Source organism: Cryptomeria japonica, chromosome 2 (assembly GCF_030272615.1).
Source record: "Cryptomeria japonica chromosome 2, Sugi_1.0, whole genome shotgun sequence".
In the NCBI taxonomy this organism is placed as follows: domain Eukaryota; kingdom Viridiplantae; phylum Streptophyta; class Pinopsida; order Cupressales; family Cupressaceae; genus Cryptomeria; species Cryptomeria japonica.
Genome location: NC_081406.1, coordinates 135,893,745 through 135,907,733, shown reverse-complemented (window position 1 = coordinate 135,907,733; position 13,989 = coordinate 135,893,745). Strand labels below are relative to the sequence as shown.

Genomic DNA, 13,989 nt, shown 5'->3' with positions numbered 1-13,989 from the left:
AGATCGAATTGCCTGGCCGAGTGCCTTAGTATTCTGATGCCTCCCAAATCCAGATTTGTGGAACCTGGCAAAGCTAGTGGGAGGTCCGACGTTCCGTGCAAGTTTCCAAAATTGTCTAAGGGGTAGATTTCGGGCCCTGGAGCGAAAATTTCAAAGCAAATGCTCCTTGCTCGGTTTGAAAGCAATACAAAGTTCTTTTAAAATGTTGTGAAGATAGCGCTTCAAACCCAGAAAATCACTCAAAAGTGTTATTTTCAGACCCCTGTTTCGAAATTTGGAAGTGCCTCGATTTCGCTAAAACGTCCAAATGGTCCGAGGTCTTCTTAATATGGCAAAAGTGTTATTTTCAGACCCCTGGGGTAAGAGACGTCAAAAGGAAAACACAAAAAAGAGAGAAGAAAAGCATAAAGTTTAAAACGGACGCATGAGGTCCGAAAGTCCGAAAATCACTTAAGTGCGATTTTCGGACCCCAGGTCCGAAGTTTAAATCGTGAAATCTTTTAAAAACGCGCCTGAGGTCCGAAGTTTAAAACAAAAAAAAAAAGAAACTATTTTCGGACCCCCGAAGAAAAGCTTAAATAAAAGGTGAAAAGTTTAAAACGGACGCACTAGGTCCGAAAGTCCGAAAAGGCACTTAGGTCCCGATTTTCGGACCCCTGGGAAAAGTGAAACGCGAAGTTAAAAAAAGAAAGCTCTCCTTGGTTCGAAAGCGCCTCCAACCCCCGAAATCACTTAAATCCTTCTTTTCGGACCCCTGAGGATAAAACGAAGCAAAGTGTTATTTTCGGACCCTAGGTCCGAGGTTTTGAAAAAGTGTGAAATCTTTTAAAAACGCGTTCCGGTCCGAAAGCCCGATAACACTTAAGTCCGAATTTCGGACCCTTGAGAAGAAGAAAAGTAAAACGCAAAGCTTATTTTCGGACCTCAGGTCCGAAGTTTAAATCGCGAAATGCTATTTTCGGACCCTAGGTCTGAAATCGCGAAATTGAAGTGCGAGATGTTTTAAAAACTCTCCGAGGTTTCGAAAGCACCCAACGTAGGCGGCGAGTCCTTCGAAGTTTTTCCCAGATCGCCGAAGTTTGAACGGGCGCCGTGACTCCAGGGTTTGCCGAAGTTTGTAATCCGCCTCCAGCTCCGAAGTTCCAAAGTTGCGGGAGCATGCGAAAAGGGGGCTCAGGTCCGAGGTTTTTGAAGAGCTCCGAAAACGTCTCCAGCTCGCCTAAAACCCCAGGGACTTCCGAAATTCGCCAACGGGTTGAGAATCTCCAAGTTTGCAAATAACGTTCAAGCTCCGAATTTCGTGCAGGCTGGGTGAAGCCAAGTTTAAATTCCGAAACCTCCAAATTCGTCAAAAATCCAAAGTTGGAGAGAAAATGCAATTCAAAATTTGAAAGAACTCTCCAAGGTCCGAAAACAGGAAGGTAAGATGCTGCATCAACCCCCCCTCGACCATTTAAATTCAGATTGCCAAGGGTAAAACCATTTAAAATTGATAAATTCTCTTTCATCCAGCAAACCGCGAAAATTTAAATCAAAGGGATAACCGTTGGGATTCAAACTTTGCAGGATCGTCCGTTCACTTCACGCGACAAGGTCGGGTAATCTCTCGCCATCCGCTCCCATCAGGTAAGTACGCTTTATCGCGTATGATCATTTGAAAATGCTTAAATCAAGTAGACAAATGCGTGAAATTTGATCATAATGCTTGAATTCTTGAAGTCTGCATCTCTTTTTCATAAAGCGTTGTTCAATGCATTCGAAATTTAGAATTCACTCCCAAAGTTTAGCCAGAAATTGCATCTCTTTTCAAACTCAAGAAAATTTCCATGTTTTGCCTCTGTTAAAAATTAATCCAAAATCCGAAAGTGATAAGTATAGATGCGTAGTCACAAATCTTCAAGAATATGCTGCGGTTAAAGATAATCAAGTTGTTAGCTAAAATGATATTGCTCCATGCCCGGACTAAACTCTAAATTAATCCTGGCCTACTGGAGCACTTCTTTTGTTATCTAATCCGCATTACCGTTCTTGTATCACCTTGTAATCCGCGTCCGGCTGTGCAGGATAGATGCCTAAATCGGCGGTGGAATCATCAAAAACACCCGCTGCAGCCGAAACCTCACGAGCATCCAAATCAGACATCCCATGTAAGGTTGAAAGGATGAAGTATCAATATCAAAGGGGAGGATTAAGGGATTCGAAGGTTCAGAGCGTTTGGGACAACATTGGTGACACCGACCTTGGCCATATTGATATTCAGGACTTCAGGAATTGGGTCTTCTCACCCAACGCATATGGCAGGCCTAGGCAGATGGTGGAAAGTGGCATCGCCCAAGCGGCAGGTTTTCCTCCAGCAATCCAGAACTATGAATTAGTAGTAGAGGTTGCTCGGCAATACGAACCAAAGTCCAGATTAGTGCTTCTGGAAAATATGACTATCGCCGACTTCTCCCCTGAGGCTATCGGTGATGCATTTGATATCCCCTTTCCAAATAATCCCACAGCTACAACCATAGACGAAGCACAAGGGGCATATGATATGAATCCGGCCCAATGCAGGGCACTGATTAACAAAGAATGGTTCAAGGAGAAAAGGCCTCCGAACACCAGGATTGTGAAAAAGACCCCCAGAAGTGATTTTCATAATGAACACGGGGATATGGTCACCTTACTCAACCGAGTCATGGGACTTCCTAAGTCCGGCTACTTTGAAGAGTGGATGTTCTATTTTACAGAGCAGGTCTTCGCCGGAAAGTCTAAGTTTGACTGGGCCCAGATCATAAGCGATAACATCCATGCTCAGCTGATTGAGCTCGAAACAAAGAAGTACTTCACCATGACCTCCTATTTGGTCTATATATTCGCAAAGAACCAGCCACTGCCAGGATTGATAATGAAAGGTGAGATCGGGAATGGGCCCAGTCAGGTGAAAGTCTATGATTGCTACCCGCAGCTGCACTACCAGGATATAGCTCAAAGGGAAAAGAACAGCCCGACTTACGCGGTTGGTCAGTATGAACGCGTCAATGACGCCTTTACAATGCGCCTGGTCAGGCTAATGCAGGGAGGGTTACACATAAGGCTCTCGGAGCAAGCTACCACTTTAGTGCAGAGGTATGGAGCCTGGTTCATTCAGTTCCCAAGGTTTTCCTACATCCGAATAGCTGGCTTCGATGGTGCCCCCCTTCGACTTCCACGGTACCCAACCGATAAAGTAATCCTTATGGAGGTGGCAAGACAATCACGCCTCGCCGGCATCTTACTTCGAGAGAGCAAGCAGGCTGGATTCACATTTCCTATGATCATAGGCAACCATGATGTCCAATTGAGAACCCCCACCCTAGCAGAAGAGTCCCTTGCAGAGCTGGCCTCTTATGGCCTCCAAGACCATTTCCCAAGAAAATACTTCGATCATGATAATTTGGCAAAAAGGGCCTATGGTCGAAGATACAGAGCAAAGGAGTCAGCTGAAGACTATTGGAAAAATTGCTCCGATGACTACGAAGTCAGGCGACGGGAATATTCTAGGTTGAGTGTGCAGCAGATGCGACTCTTTGAATACCGTCAGGTCCTAGATCAGCTCACGGACTCAGGAAATTGCCTCCAAGTCCGAGAATTCGAAGCAGTAAGACACCTCTTGCCAGGCGTTGATTGGTCTCAGGACCCAATCACGGATTTCGAAGCAGTTATGGTAGCCCCAGCAAGATACACAGATCAGTGGTTACATCATCAGATCGAGAGGCTAGTCCATGAAGGGGTCCAGTTCACTTACCATTTGATGGGCAGTCTTGACTCTCAGTCTTCCGAAGACGAAGGGACATCAACTGAGAAACCAGAGAAAAGAAAGAAAGCTAAGGCTTGCAGAGGAACTCAGACGTCCAAAAGAACAAGAAGGGAGAAGATTCCCATAAAGAGGCCAGAGGCCACTTCATCTTCAAAAGACCCCAGTTCGTCCGACGATGCCATAGAGTTGGATTGCGTACCTGCTCCGCCTTCCCAGAGTGACATCGATGCATTTGAGGCCAATGATCCTCCTGCACCTAATGTACTAGACACCAAGCCAAAAGGCCTCGAGTTGACCAAACTGGGTGACCAAATAAAAGGAGAAATCCCATCCACCCAGGGGGTCGAAGTGCATGAACCTACCCAGCAGAGTCGTCACGAATTGCTACTCCTTAATATAGCCAAGGATGACTCGACCGTCGAAGGAGAACAAAGGATAGACGAAATTCATGAGCCCGAGAGAACCGAGGAGCAACCTTCACAGGAGGATGTCAGACAATTGTTCAGCGAAATAGGGGAGAACTCAGGTGCAAGCAGGGAGCTTCCTCCCTCTTTCACTCCTCCGATGGCGGGGCAGCTGCGAATTTGTGGTCAGCCGGTTGAGAGCGTAGGAGAACAGGGTGTTAACTTGACCCTATCATCGACCCAGACAGTGCCTCAAGAGTGGTTGATCGCCAGAGATCAGCGTAGGGCCGCCACCAAAGCACCCATCGATCTAGAGGATATCTTCTCACGAATGGATCAAGCAAAAGCTAAAGGGAAGAAGAAACCAAGGGCATATTCTAAAGTAACCAGGGACGAACAAAGGAACCGCACTCTTCATATTGCCACCCCGCCCCTAGACAAGCCAGCAGATCAGATAACACTGGCAGATTATAGCATTACGACTGTCCCCATCGGACGAGCTACAAAAGAGCAGGAAAAGGAAGAATCTAAGGATTCAGTGTAGAACATACTCAGACAGCTCGAGGAGATCACAGTGGAAAAGGATATGTATCGGGCCCGTGCTGAACAGGCCGAGGGATACATCGATAAGCTCCTACGGCCATTGCACAACCCCTCCGAACCCCACATTCCCCCAATGGCATTGGCACAAAGGACCACGACTGAATTTGAAGGAATTCGAGATACCGAAAAGGCCGTCAAGGAATGGATACAGGACATCAAGAAAAAGGGAGAACAGATCCTTAGGGAGGTGAAAGAAATGGCTCTCCATCGAGAGCTCACTCTAGTCAGGCTGTTGGAGGTAAAGAGGGAATCCCTTCACATGCACGAAGTGGCGGCCTCTACCCTTCCCCTCATGAGAGCTCTTTTCTGGACACATGCGCAAATTCCCAGACTGTCTGACATCCTAGATCCCCATGGCATCAGTGTTCTCAAGGAATGGTACTGGACCGTCACCATGAAGAACGACGCCCAGGAAATTATTGACAAAGAAAACGACACATGTGAGGTAATTCTCGGGAACATGCAAGAACTAGGTAAGACCATTCTCCGATCAATGGTTTCAAGATGGATAAATGACCTATCCGACAGTGTAATCCGGCCAGACTGGGAAGAAAGGTTGGGAGCAGATAAGGTTTCTTATTCAGTTGGAGACTTGAGTTTTGCTGGTCAGTTCCATTCAAACATATTGTGCTTCGAGCGTAATCGCTCCAGCTGGAAGGACGGTTTAAAGCACGTAGACCAGTATCTCGAGGGCATGCAGTACAAAATTCGCCACCCTCCCATGCCACCTTTCAGTCTCCTCTTCCAGTTATGTATCAAATTTCAGGAATGCGTTCGCAAGGAACGAGCAGCAGGTCGTGATTTATGGCGGGAATACCTGCATGGCGAGGACCAGTTTCTAAAGAAAGAGTGTGAAACCGAAATAGAGAAAGTAGTTTCTCAAAAGTGCTTTTTTCCCTCCAAATCTTAAAGTGCACTTTTGTCCCCAAAGGGTGACAGTTGACTTTTGGTCAACAAATTGTAAAACTTTTTTATACACCTTTTTGGATTATTCCAAATTGTTGTAATTATCCCTTTTTGGGTAGTTATTACCCATTTTGGGGTAGTTGTTGATATTTGCCTCCCATTTATGGGTATGGGCAGCACTGCTTTATGGATGAATCTGGGCCACTTATTTAGATTTAATCTAGGCCATTCATCTTTTTTGAGGCCTATTTAAGGGACTGGTTTTCCCTCATTTTGTAAGAAGTTCTTGGATTGTTGCGAAAGCTCTGAAGGAATTTGCAGGAATTAATACAATGGATTAAGACTATTTTCAAGTTTCCTTGTGAGTGCATGGTCTCCTTCTTCACTTAATTTTGAAAGCTTTTAATTATGTCTATTCATTTTACATAGCAGTTTTTAATCAAGCATCTGATAGAGTCTTCATAGTCCATACCATTAGAGAATAGCTGATTGCTTTTCTTTCCGCATGGTTAATCTGGACCATTTCATGCTCAGTTCGATTATCAAATATATATCATGAATGTAGAAATTCTAATATTGTATTTGGTAATATGAAAATCTAGTTTCTCCTTTGAAGATTGCACCAAGTTTAAGCAAGCATTGTGTCTAAATGGCTGATGATGCCTAATCTAGTTTCCTGGAGGTGTCTGTCTGCTTGATTGAATCTGCTGTCTTAGTTAGAATTTACAGTTCATGTCTCTCTCTCTCTCCCTATCCTTCCTTTCTTTTCTCCCCTTTTTATCTATTCGGAAAATCTGCAGTCCTGCTAAAACAGCTTCAAATTAACCAATATCATCTGATGGAGAGATTGTAAAAGGTACCAGGGAACTTATCCATGGAATCGCCAGTCAATCGTAAGTCCCCTTGTGTTTCCAGCAAAAACACATCAAGCCACTGAGAGATCCCGCAGTCAAGAACTGACAAAAGAAACCTTGAGGTTGTCTCCTTTGATCAAACTTAGAAAACAGCATTAGAGACTTCCTTATCTCAAGAGAGAGTAGGATAATCAGTCGGCTATTCTATTCTGCGTTGGCCGTATGGAGTTTGCAGCAATGCGATTTCAGACACGTCAACAGGATGTAAATCACCTCATCCTAGCAGGTTATAAAAGCCTATTCACAATTTAATGAATTTATACCTTCAGAACTATCACATAAGTGAAGGTTTATTATGAAATTAAAATAAGTTAATTTGGCCCAATACTGCAACTGGAATTCATGGTATGCATAACATGGAACTGTCTTGGGATTCCAACGTACATGCTCCTTCACAAATTAATTAGTATTCTGGAAGCACATACTGCATTGTAGTTGTGTAATTCATGTATATTTAAAATTATATTTTTTTGTTATAAATGAGAAACAAGAAAAACCATAGTAGGGTAGATTATAAAGATGAAATTGGGGGGCTTAGTTAACCTTTTTATAGTTTAAGCTTTAAATTGCCTTCAAATTTTGCCTGTAAAGTCAAATTTTTAAATCCATTTACTATTATATTTCTTTTGAATACCATATTTTGGAAATATTGGTACATTAGACACATTCTATAATTTTGACTAACACAGATTGTAATAGTCCTCACAATCCAACAGGGAAGGTTTTCAGCAAAAATGAGCTTATGATTATTGCAGAACTGTGCTGCAGAATGGACTGTCTTGCAATAACTGATGAAGTATGGAACTTATGTATTTAAATTCTTTTTGTTTTTAATAATTTAGACATGTACAGGAGAAAAATGAAATTTATCTTGCACTCAGCTTGCTATTTATGGTTTTCAGTACATTCAGTTGATCCAACCATACATGTATTTTTCCTGCAACTAAAGTCATAGAAACAATATTATGGGAAAAAGACTTTGTACTCGTCAAAGATCCTTAATATGTTTCAATTTGGTTTAATTTAGAGCCTGTATAGCATCTAATGCATATGTTTCATATAGGTATATGAACATATAACATTTGATTCAGAACACATCAGTTTGGCTTCACTACCTGGTATGCTAGACCGCACCATTATTACATCTTCAATGTCTAAGACATATAGTGTAACAGGTAAAATTTCCACACATACAAATTTATGCTTTTACTTAAAAGATAAAATTTGGTGTAGTATATTGCTGTTGTTGATGTTCCAGAAGTGATATGTAATGTCTAAATTTAATCTTAAGGCTTCCAACATGATTTGATGGGCTGCCTAAAATGTTATTAGGGATTGAGAGTTGGAATGAGATTAAATAATGTTAATAACCAAAAGAGACCAATAAACCATGCACAATGCCACTATGTGTTCAAATGTTAATCAGGCAGTGCCTTGAACATCTCCATTCCGAATAATCTGTATGTTGGCAAAAATTTGCCAAGCCCGACTTGAACCTAGGCACTCCCATGGACATTCTGGGGCACTCTACCACTGAGGCACTGAGACCTTCTAGGCTCAATATTTCCTGAAATTTGGATTAACCTTGGACACAGGCATCAGAAAATGATACAATTATATGTTTTATGGTTTCAGCATGGTAATTGGACACAACTGCTGAATACAAAAGTAGTTTAATCATGTTAATTTTAGTGTTCACTCTAGCCAATGCATCTCTATCATTTACAACCTCTAGATCTCTCTAGTTCCCATCAATGTGGTGTAGCTAAAACTCAAAGCTGGTCTCATCTGAATTGATATTAGTAATATGCCCATATTATGTCACTCTTAGGGCCTGGCTATTAACTATAGACAGTATTGACGACTTGTTGTGACCTTTTCACACATCGCCCCATTGCAAATGGGGACCCGCAATAGTTTGCTTTTTAGGGTTTTGCCTTGGTGTTGCAATTTCATAAGTCTTAATTTTTGAGAGTTTGGAGTTAGAGTGTTTCAAGAGTCATCCAAGCCAAATAGGGAAATCATGCTTGGAATAGTGTCTGGACACCATCAAAGCCCTTAGAGGGCCCAAGGAACGAAAAACGCAATTGCTAGGGTCAATTTTGATACATTCCTATTTTTGTGGGATTTTGTTTTTTCTTGCTTTTTCATTTTTTGGCACTTTGGGATCAATCCGGCAAGCAGCTTTTTTGAAAGTTGACCTAGGATTGGGTCCCTCGTGTCATGGCAACAACATTCCTATGTTCAAAATAAAAAAATTGTGTCAAGTACAACAAGCAAGGGAAAATCTCCAGACGAGGTATTGTTTCAGATATTACAGATATACGTGAATTGTTGAGCACGAAAATTCATCCAAGTTTTCATGACAAAGGTAGACCATGTGCTAGGTTAGTTCAAAATTTACCATCAATGGAGTTGGTAGGATACAAGATGGCAAGCCAAGTGCAAAGCCTGCCCTAGCAATGAAGGAGATGGCAAGCCAAGAGCAAAGTCCACCCTAACAATGAAAGGGAATAGCATGAGGTTGGCAAAGTCCGCCCAACACTTGGTATGATTGGCAAGAAGTTAGAAAAGTTTGCTATGTCAAACATGGCATGAAGAGTGCAAAGTCCGCCCACATTTGACATGGCATGAAGAGTGCAAACTCCACCCAAGCATGGCATAAAGATGGTAAAGTCCACACAAGGTCAAGATGACAAACCAAGCATGGGTTCTGCCCCACACTTGGCTTGCAAAGCTCAAACTCCGCCCTAGCAAAATAGAAAGTGGCTGGCCATTCATCAAGTCTGCCATAGACGATGGCCAAACAATTATAAACTCCGCCCAAGAACGACAAGCAAACTGCAAAGTCCACCTAGCCAACAAATAAGAATGGCAAGACAAGTGTGAAGTTCGCCCAAGAAATGGCAAGCTAAGGCCAAAGTCCGCCCAACACTCGATGAGTTTGGTTTGCCAACTACAAAGTCCGCCATGCCATGTATGACAAATGGCTTGAAAACTACGAAGTTCGCCTAGGTAAAATTGGCATGAAGATGATCAAGTTCGCCAAGAAGAAAGAAGAAATGGCCAAAGAAGAAGACAAACATGACATGAAACACTTAAAATCTACCATTGACGAAGGTTTAATCAAGCTTGAGGTTGGAAATATAAACTCAACACTTGGAATATTTTTTATATTTTTCCAACACTTTGAAGAATTTTCGAAAAATTCAACACTTAGAAAATTTTCGAACTCAAAAAAGAATCTAGAAGATTCCATGCCAACTCATTCAAGGAGAAGATATTCTAGCTAAGTGAAAAGTGGCGCCAAGGTGAAAATTAGAAACTTTCTTTCAAAAATTTTCAATGAAGATTAAGTTTCCATTTTGGAAGAGACTAGGTGTTGACGTGTCTAAAGTCGTGGAACTACGACTTCATCCGGCCAACGCAGAATAGAAATGCTAAGAATCCTATCCTCTCTTGAGATAAGGAAATCCCTAATGCTGGTTAATTTGATCAATGGGGATGACCTCAATGTTTCGGTTGTCAGGTCTTGACTGCAGGATTACTCAGTGATCGATGTGCTTTGCTGGAAACAAAAGGGGACTTACGATTTTGAAACAAGCTGGTCTGCTCTGATTCTCGGATTGTGAAATAAAATCAAAAGGGAAGGGTTTAGGAGACCTAAAACTAACAAGACTGGTGTGTGGGTAAACGGATTCAACATAACCAATCCCTACTTGGCCAGAATAACTCACAACTTTGCAGGAACGGTGCAATCTTCAAGGGGACTTGGAAGATTTTTAGACTGCAGACGCACGACTAAGCACCCAATTCTCGCAGCCTAGACAAACACCTGCAATTGAACCAAGCACAATTCAAAGGCTCAGGTTAACCATACAAAAGGATACACAATCAGTATATCCTCAATGGTATAAGCCTGAATCTATCAAATACCTGCACACCCAAACATAAATATCTATCTAAAATGCTGAAAGAAACCATGCAAACAGGATGAAAACAAGACAATAAACACCAAATCAATGTCTATATATTGATTTCAGCTGTCCATCACAACAATTTCTGCAACATCTCTATGCTACTGCTAAGATCTAACCTATTCTACCTTCTAAAATCTAGCTATAAAACTCTAACTACAAAATTCTCTAACTGTCTAACCCTTTACAAAAGAAAGGCTACTGCCTTTTATAGTTTTTATAATTTTGAAACAGAGGCCAGGATGGACTGCATCCAAGGGTCCTGATCTGCCTTCCAGAAGCTGGCAGCCTTAACCTATGCCAATTCAATTCTTTGTCATCCAACCAACCACTATCTCAACTACCTGTCACTATTTGGCTTTAATTTGGATCTATCCGGTAGTTGGACATAACTATCCACAACTGACTTGTTTCTCCTTTCTTTCAAAATATCTTAAGTGGGGCCCACAATCAGTTTTACAATAAAACAGTTTCAGTTTAAAACTGAATTCCTGGAATTAAATCCAGTTGTGCACTTTTACTGAGAACACATAGACTTGTTGCATTTGGAGTGTTCTTTGGTCCTTGGTCCCGGTGGTGGACTTTAGCTTGTTGTTCAGTGGCACGCTTTCCAATGCTCGGTTTCGATCTCGCGCTCCTACAACGCGTTCTTGCATCTTCTTCTTCAGCACCTGGCCTTGATTATGACCCTTCTTCGATTTGTGTTTTTCAGGCCTTCTCCTAGTTCTTTGTGATGATGTCCTGCAACAATTCATCTCACTTTAATAAATTAATTTGAAAAAGTAAAATTAATTTAACAAACATTAAACTTTTAACGGCTGGCGAAGTCGGGCTTGAGAAGCTCTTTGTGAGATGTACCTTTTGAATGTGTTCGCTTCAAACATGCGTTGAAAAGTTTGGCCAATTTAGTAGAATTGCACGACTTAGGCGTTGTTGTGACCTTTTCTCTTTCCTAAGTTTTTCGGGCTAAATGAAGTGTTTGTGCAATTTTATTTTCCTTCATTATTTTCGGCCTGATTGGATCTTTTGCGTGAATTTGAAATGTATGGGCCTTTGATGGAATTTGAGCATCTATACTAGAGTGTGCAATTTCTTTTGGCTTTGAACGCCTTTCATGCTTTATAAAATTCGAGCGTTTGAGGGTAATTGTGAGATTTTAAGCCTCAAATGACATCTTGAAATCTAGGGCAATTCAGGCGAAGTGAGAGACTTTGCCTCTAACTGCTTAAATGTCCCCTTGTTGCGAATTTCGCGTTCTTGGTCAAAAATGTGCTATTTTGAAGTATACCTTTACTCCTCTCAAATTTGGGTTTTGACTATTTGGTGGCGATCTTGCTTTCTTATCGACTTCGGGCCTTATGGACAAAGTACGGGTTTTTGTTTAACTTAAGCTATTGCCCTTAGTCCTTAAGTTTCGGTCTTGGGAGCGTTTTTTGCGAGCTTTGAATTATTGGCTTGTCAAAATTCACGAACCCTTAACTCCTTTCGGGTTATTAACCTATTTGGCGAATTTGAAGTTCCTTGTCATTTTCGGCAAGTTGAAACATTTTGCCAACTTCAAATTCGGCCTATGGGTTCCTTTTTTGAGTTTCGGCCTAAAGGGGAAAATCATGATTTTTTAAACCAAAAAACGCCCTCCCAATACGAAAATCGGGCATTTGGGCCATTTTGCAAAGTTTTTAAAAAAATGCCTTACCTATTTTCGGGCCGGAGAGGGCTTTGAAAAGTTTTGAAGTTTCAACGCTTTAACCTTATTTCGCGTTTTCGGCTTATTGAGCCGTTTTGCAAGCCTTACAATTTTCGGCCGAGGGAGGTAGATTTCGTGAGATGGAAGACTTTAAGTTTTCGGCCATTTCCCCCCCTACTGCGCGATTTCATCTTTTGCCATTTTCGGCTCTCTGAGCTATTTTGAAAGTCAGCATGAAAGGTTACTTTGCACGTTTAATTTTGTTTTTCTCCTTTTTGGCTTGAAAGCCGACTTTACCAACTTAGGCGCCCCTATCATTTTCGGGTTGAGAAGTCATTTGGTGCAATTTAGGAAGTTTTCTTTTCATCGACCCCCTCGCATTACGACCATGTAGGTCGATTTTGGTGTTTGGGAAACTCAGGGTTGATGAGGCTTTTGTCTTCTTCTTTACAAATTTCACGATTTCGGCTTGGAGGGTTATTCCGCAAACTTGAAACTAGCATTTCGGGCCATTGGAGGATTTGCGCGACTTAGGTTTAACCACAATTTCGGATATTTAATCTGGAATGTGTGATTTTGACCTGTATAACTCTTCTTCATTCTTGGCCCATGAAGGGGTTTTAAAAGTTTATGCTTTCCCTTTAACTTTTCGGGCCAACTGATGATTTCACGATTTGCAGAAAGAGGATAAAATCCGAGTTTCTCACTTCGCATTGGCACTTTGACTTGAAGATTTCAGGCTCTTAGGTGAATGTGCAAATATCCTCCTTTGCGCGAATTTATTACTTGCCCGATTTGTCCACCAAACCTGGGGCTTCTTCTCTTCCTCTCTGCGAGCAGTGGGGGTCCCCTGTCATTGATGGGGTGTGTGTGCGACACGCACAACACTAGGTTCGATGCATCTAAGAGAAAAACATGAAGTTGCTAAAATCATCAAACTCTTCAACTCTATATCAAGTTCAATTCATTCTTTTTAAAGTTCGATTGAGAAAGGTTTTGCTCTCTCAAGGTTAAAGAAGATAGATTTTGAAGGAAGATTTTCAAAGGACAAGTAAATTTTCCGAGTAAAGAAGAAATTTACCAAGAAGTTCTAGAAGTAAAGACAGATTTTTCGTCAAGAAATTCAGTCAAAAGTATAATTTTGAAGGTTGATGCCCACCAAAGGACCTTCAAGAAAAATTCAGATGAAGTTCGCCAATAAAGGATTGTAGCTAGAGTCAAAGATTAATTCCAAATGGAAAAATGTCGGAGACCCTAACTTTGGGTACGTGGACTTCGAAGATTACAAAAGGAGAATGTACATGCATGATGGATACTTGCCAACACCTATTGCTCATCGGATGATGAGAAATGGTATTGTCCTTGTGGTTGGATTTCTACCAGCTATGGAGTGCACTGAGTTGATGATCGAGTGTGCCATACATTACAACTCACAAGAAAGACAAATCATTCCGTCGGAGGGAAGAATATTTGCTCATCTCGGAGAGTTAGCCATTCAAGAAGCGTTTGGGGTACCAAATTACAATCGGACTTCCTATAAAACTAAAGAAGAAACCATAAACTTTATGAAGATCAGCTTGAGCTTTGTTCCACAAATGTCAACAAGTTGTGGCTGGAGAAGCCAAGGCCCACTCCCAAGAGAGTGCCGAAGAAATTGCTTCGTATTGACTTCAAGGAGGACTATGGTGATATCATTTTACTGCTGAATAGAGTA

General features: G+C 41.7%; 1 protein-coding gene across 5 annotated transcripts in view; it reads left to right on the top strand.

Annotated features, from left to right (window-relative positions):
- The window catches only part of LOC131073245 (uncharacterized), a 184,502-nt gene that overhangs the window by 132,783 nt on the left and 37,730 nt on the right, over positions 1 to 13,989 (top strand). For 4 of the 5 annotated variants that reach the window (XM_058009649.2, XM_058009646.2, XM_058009645.2 and 1 more), the window contains 2 exons: positions 7,311 to 7,407; positions 7,675 to 7,786. In XM_058009649.2, coding sequence (XP_057865632.1) covers positions 7,311 to 7,407; positions 7,675 to 7,786 — 209 coding nt within the window. The remainder of the gene's footprint in view (positions 1 to 7,310; positions 7,408 to 7,674; positions 7,787 to 13,989) is intronic. The other variant, XM_058009647.2, reaches the window with a different exon arrangement.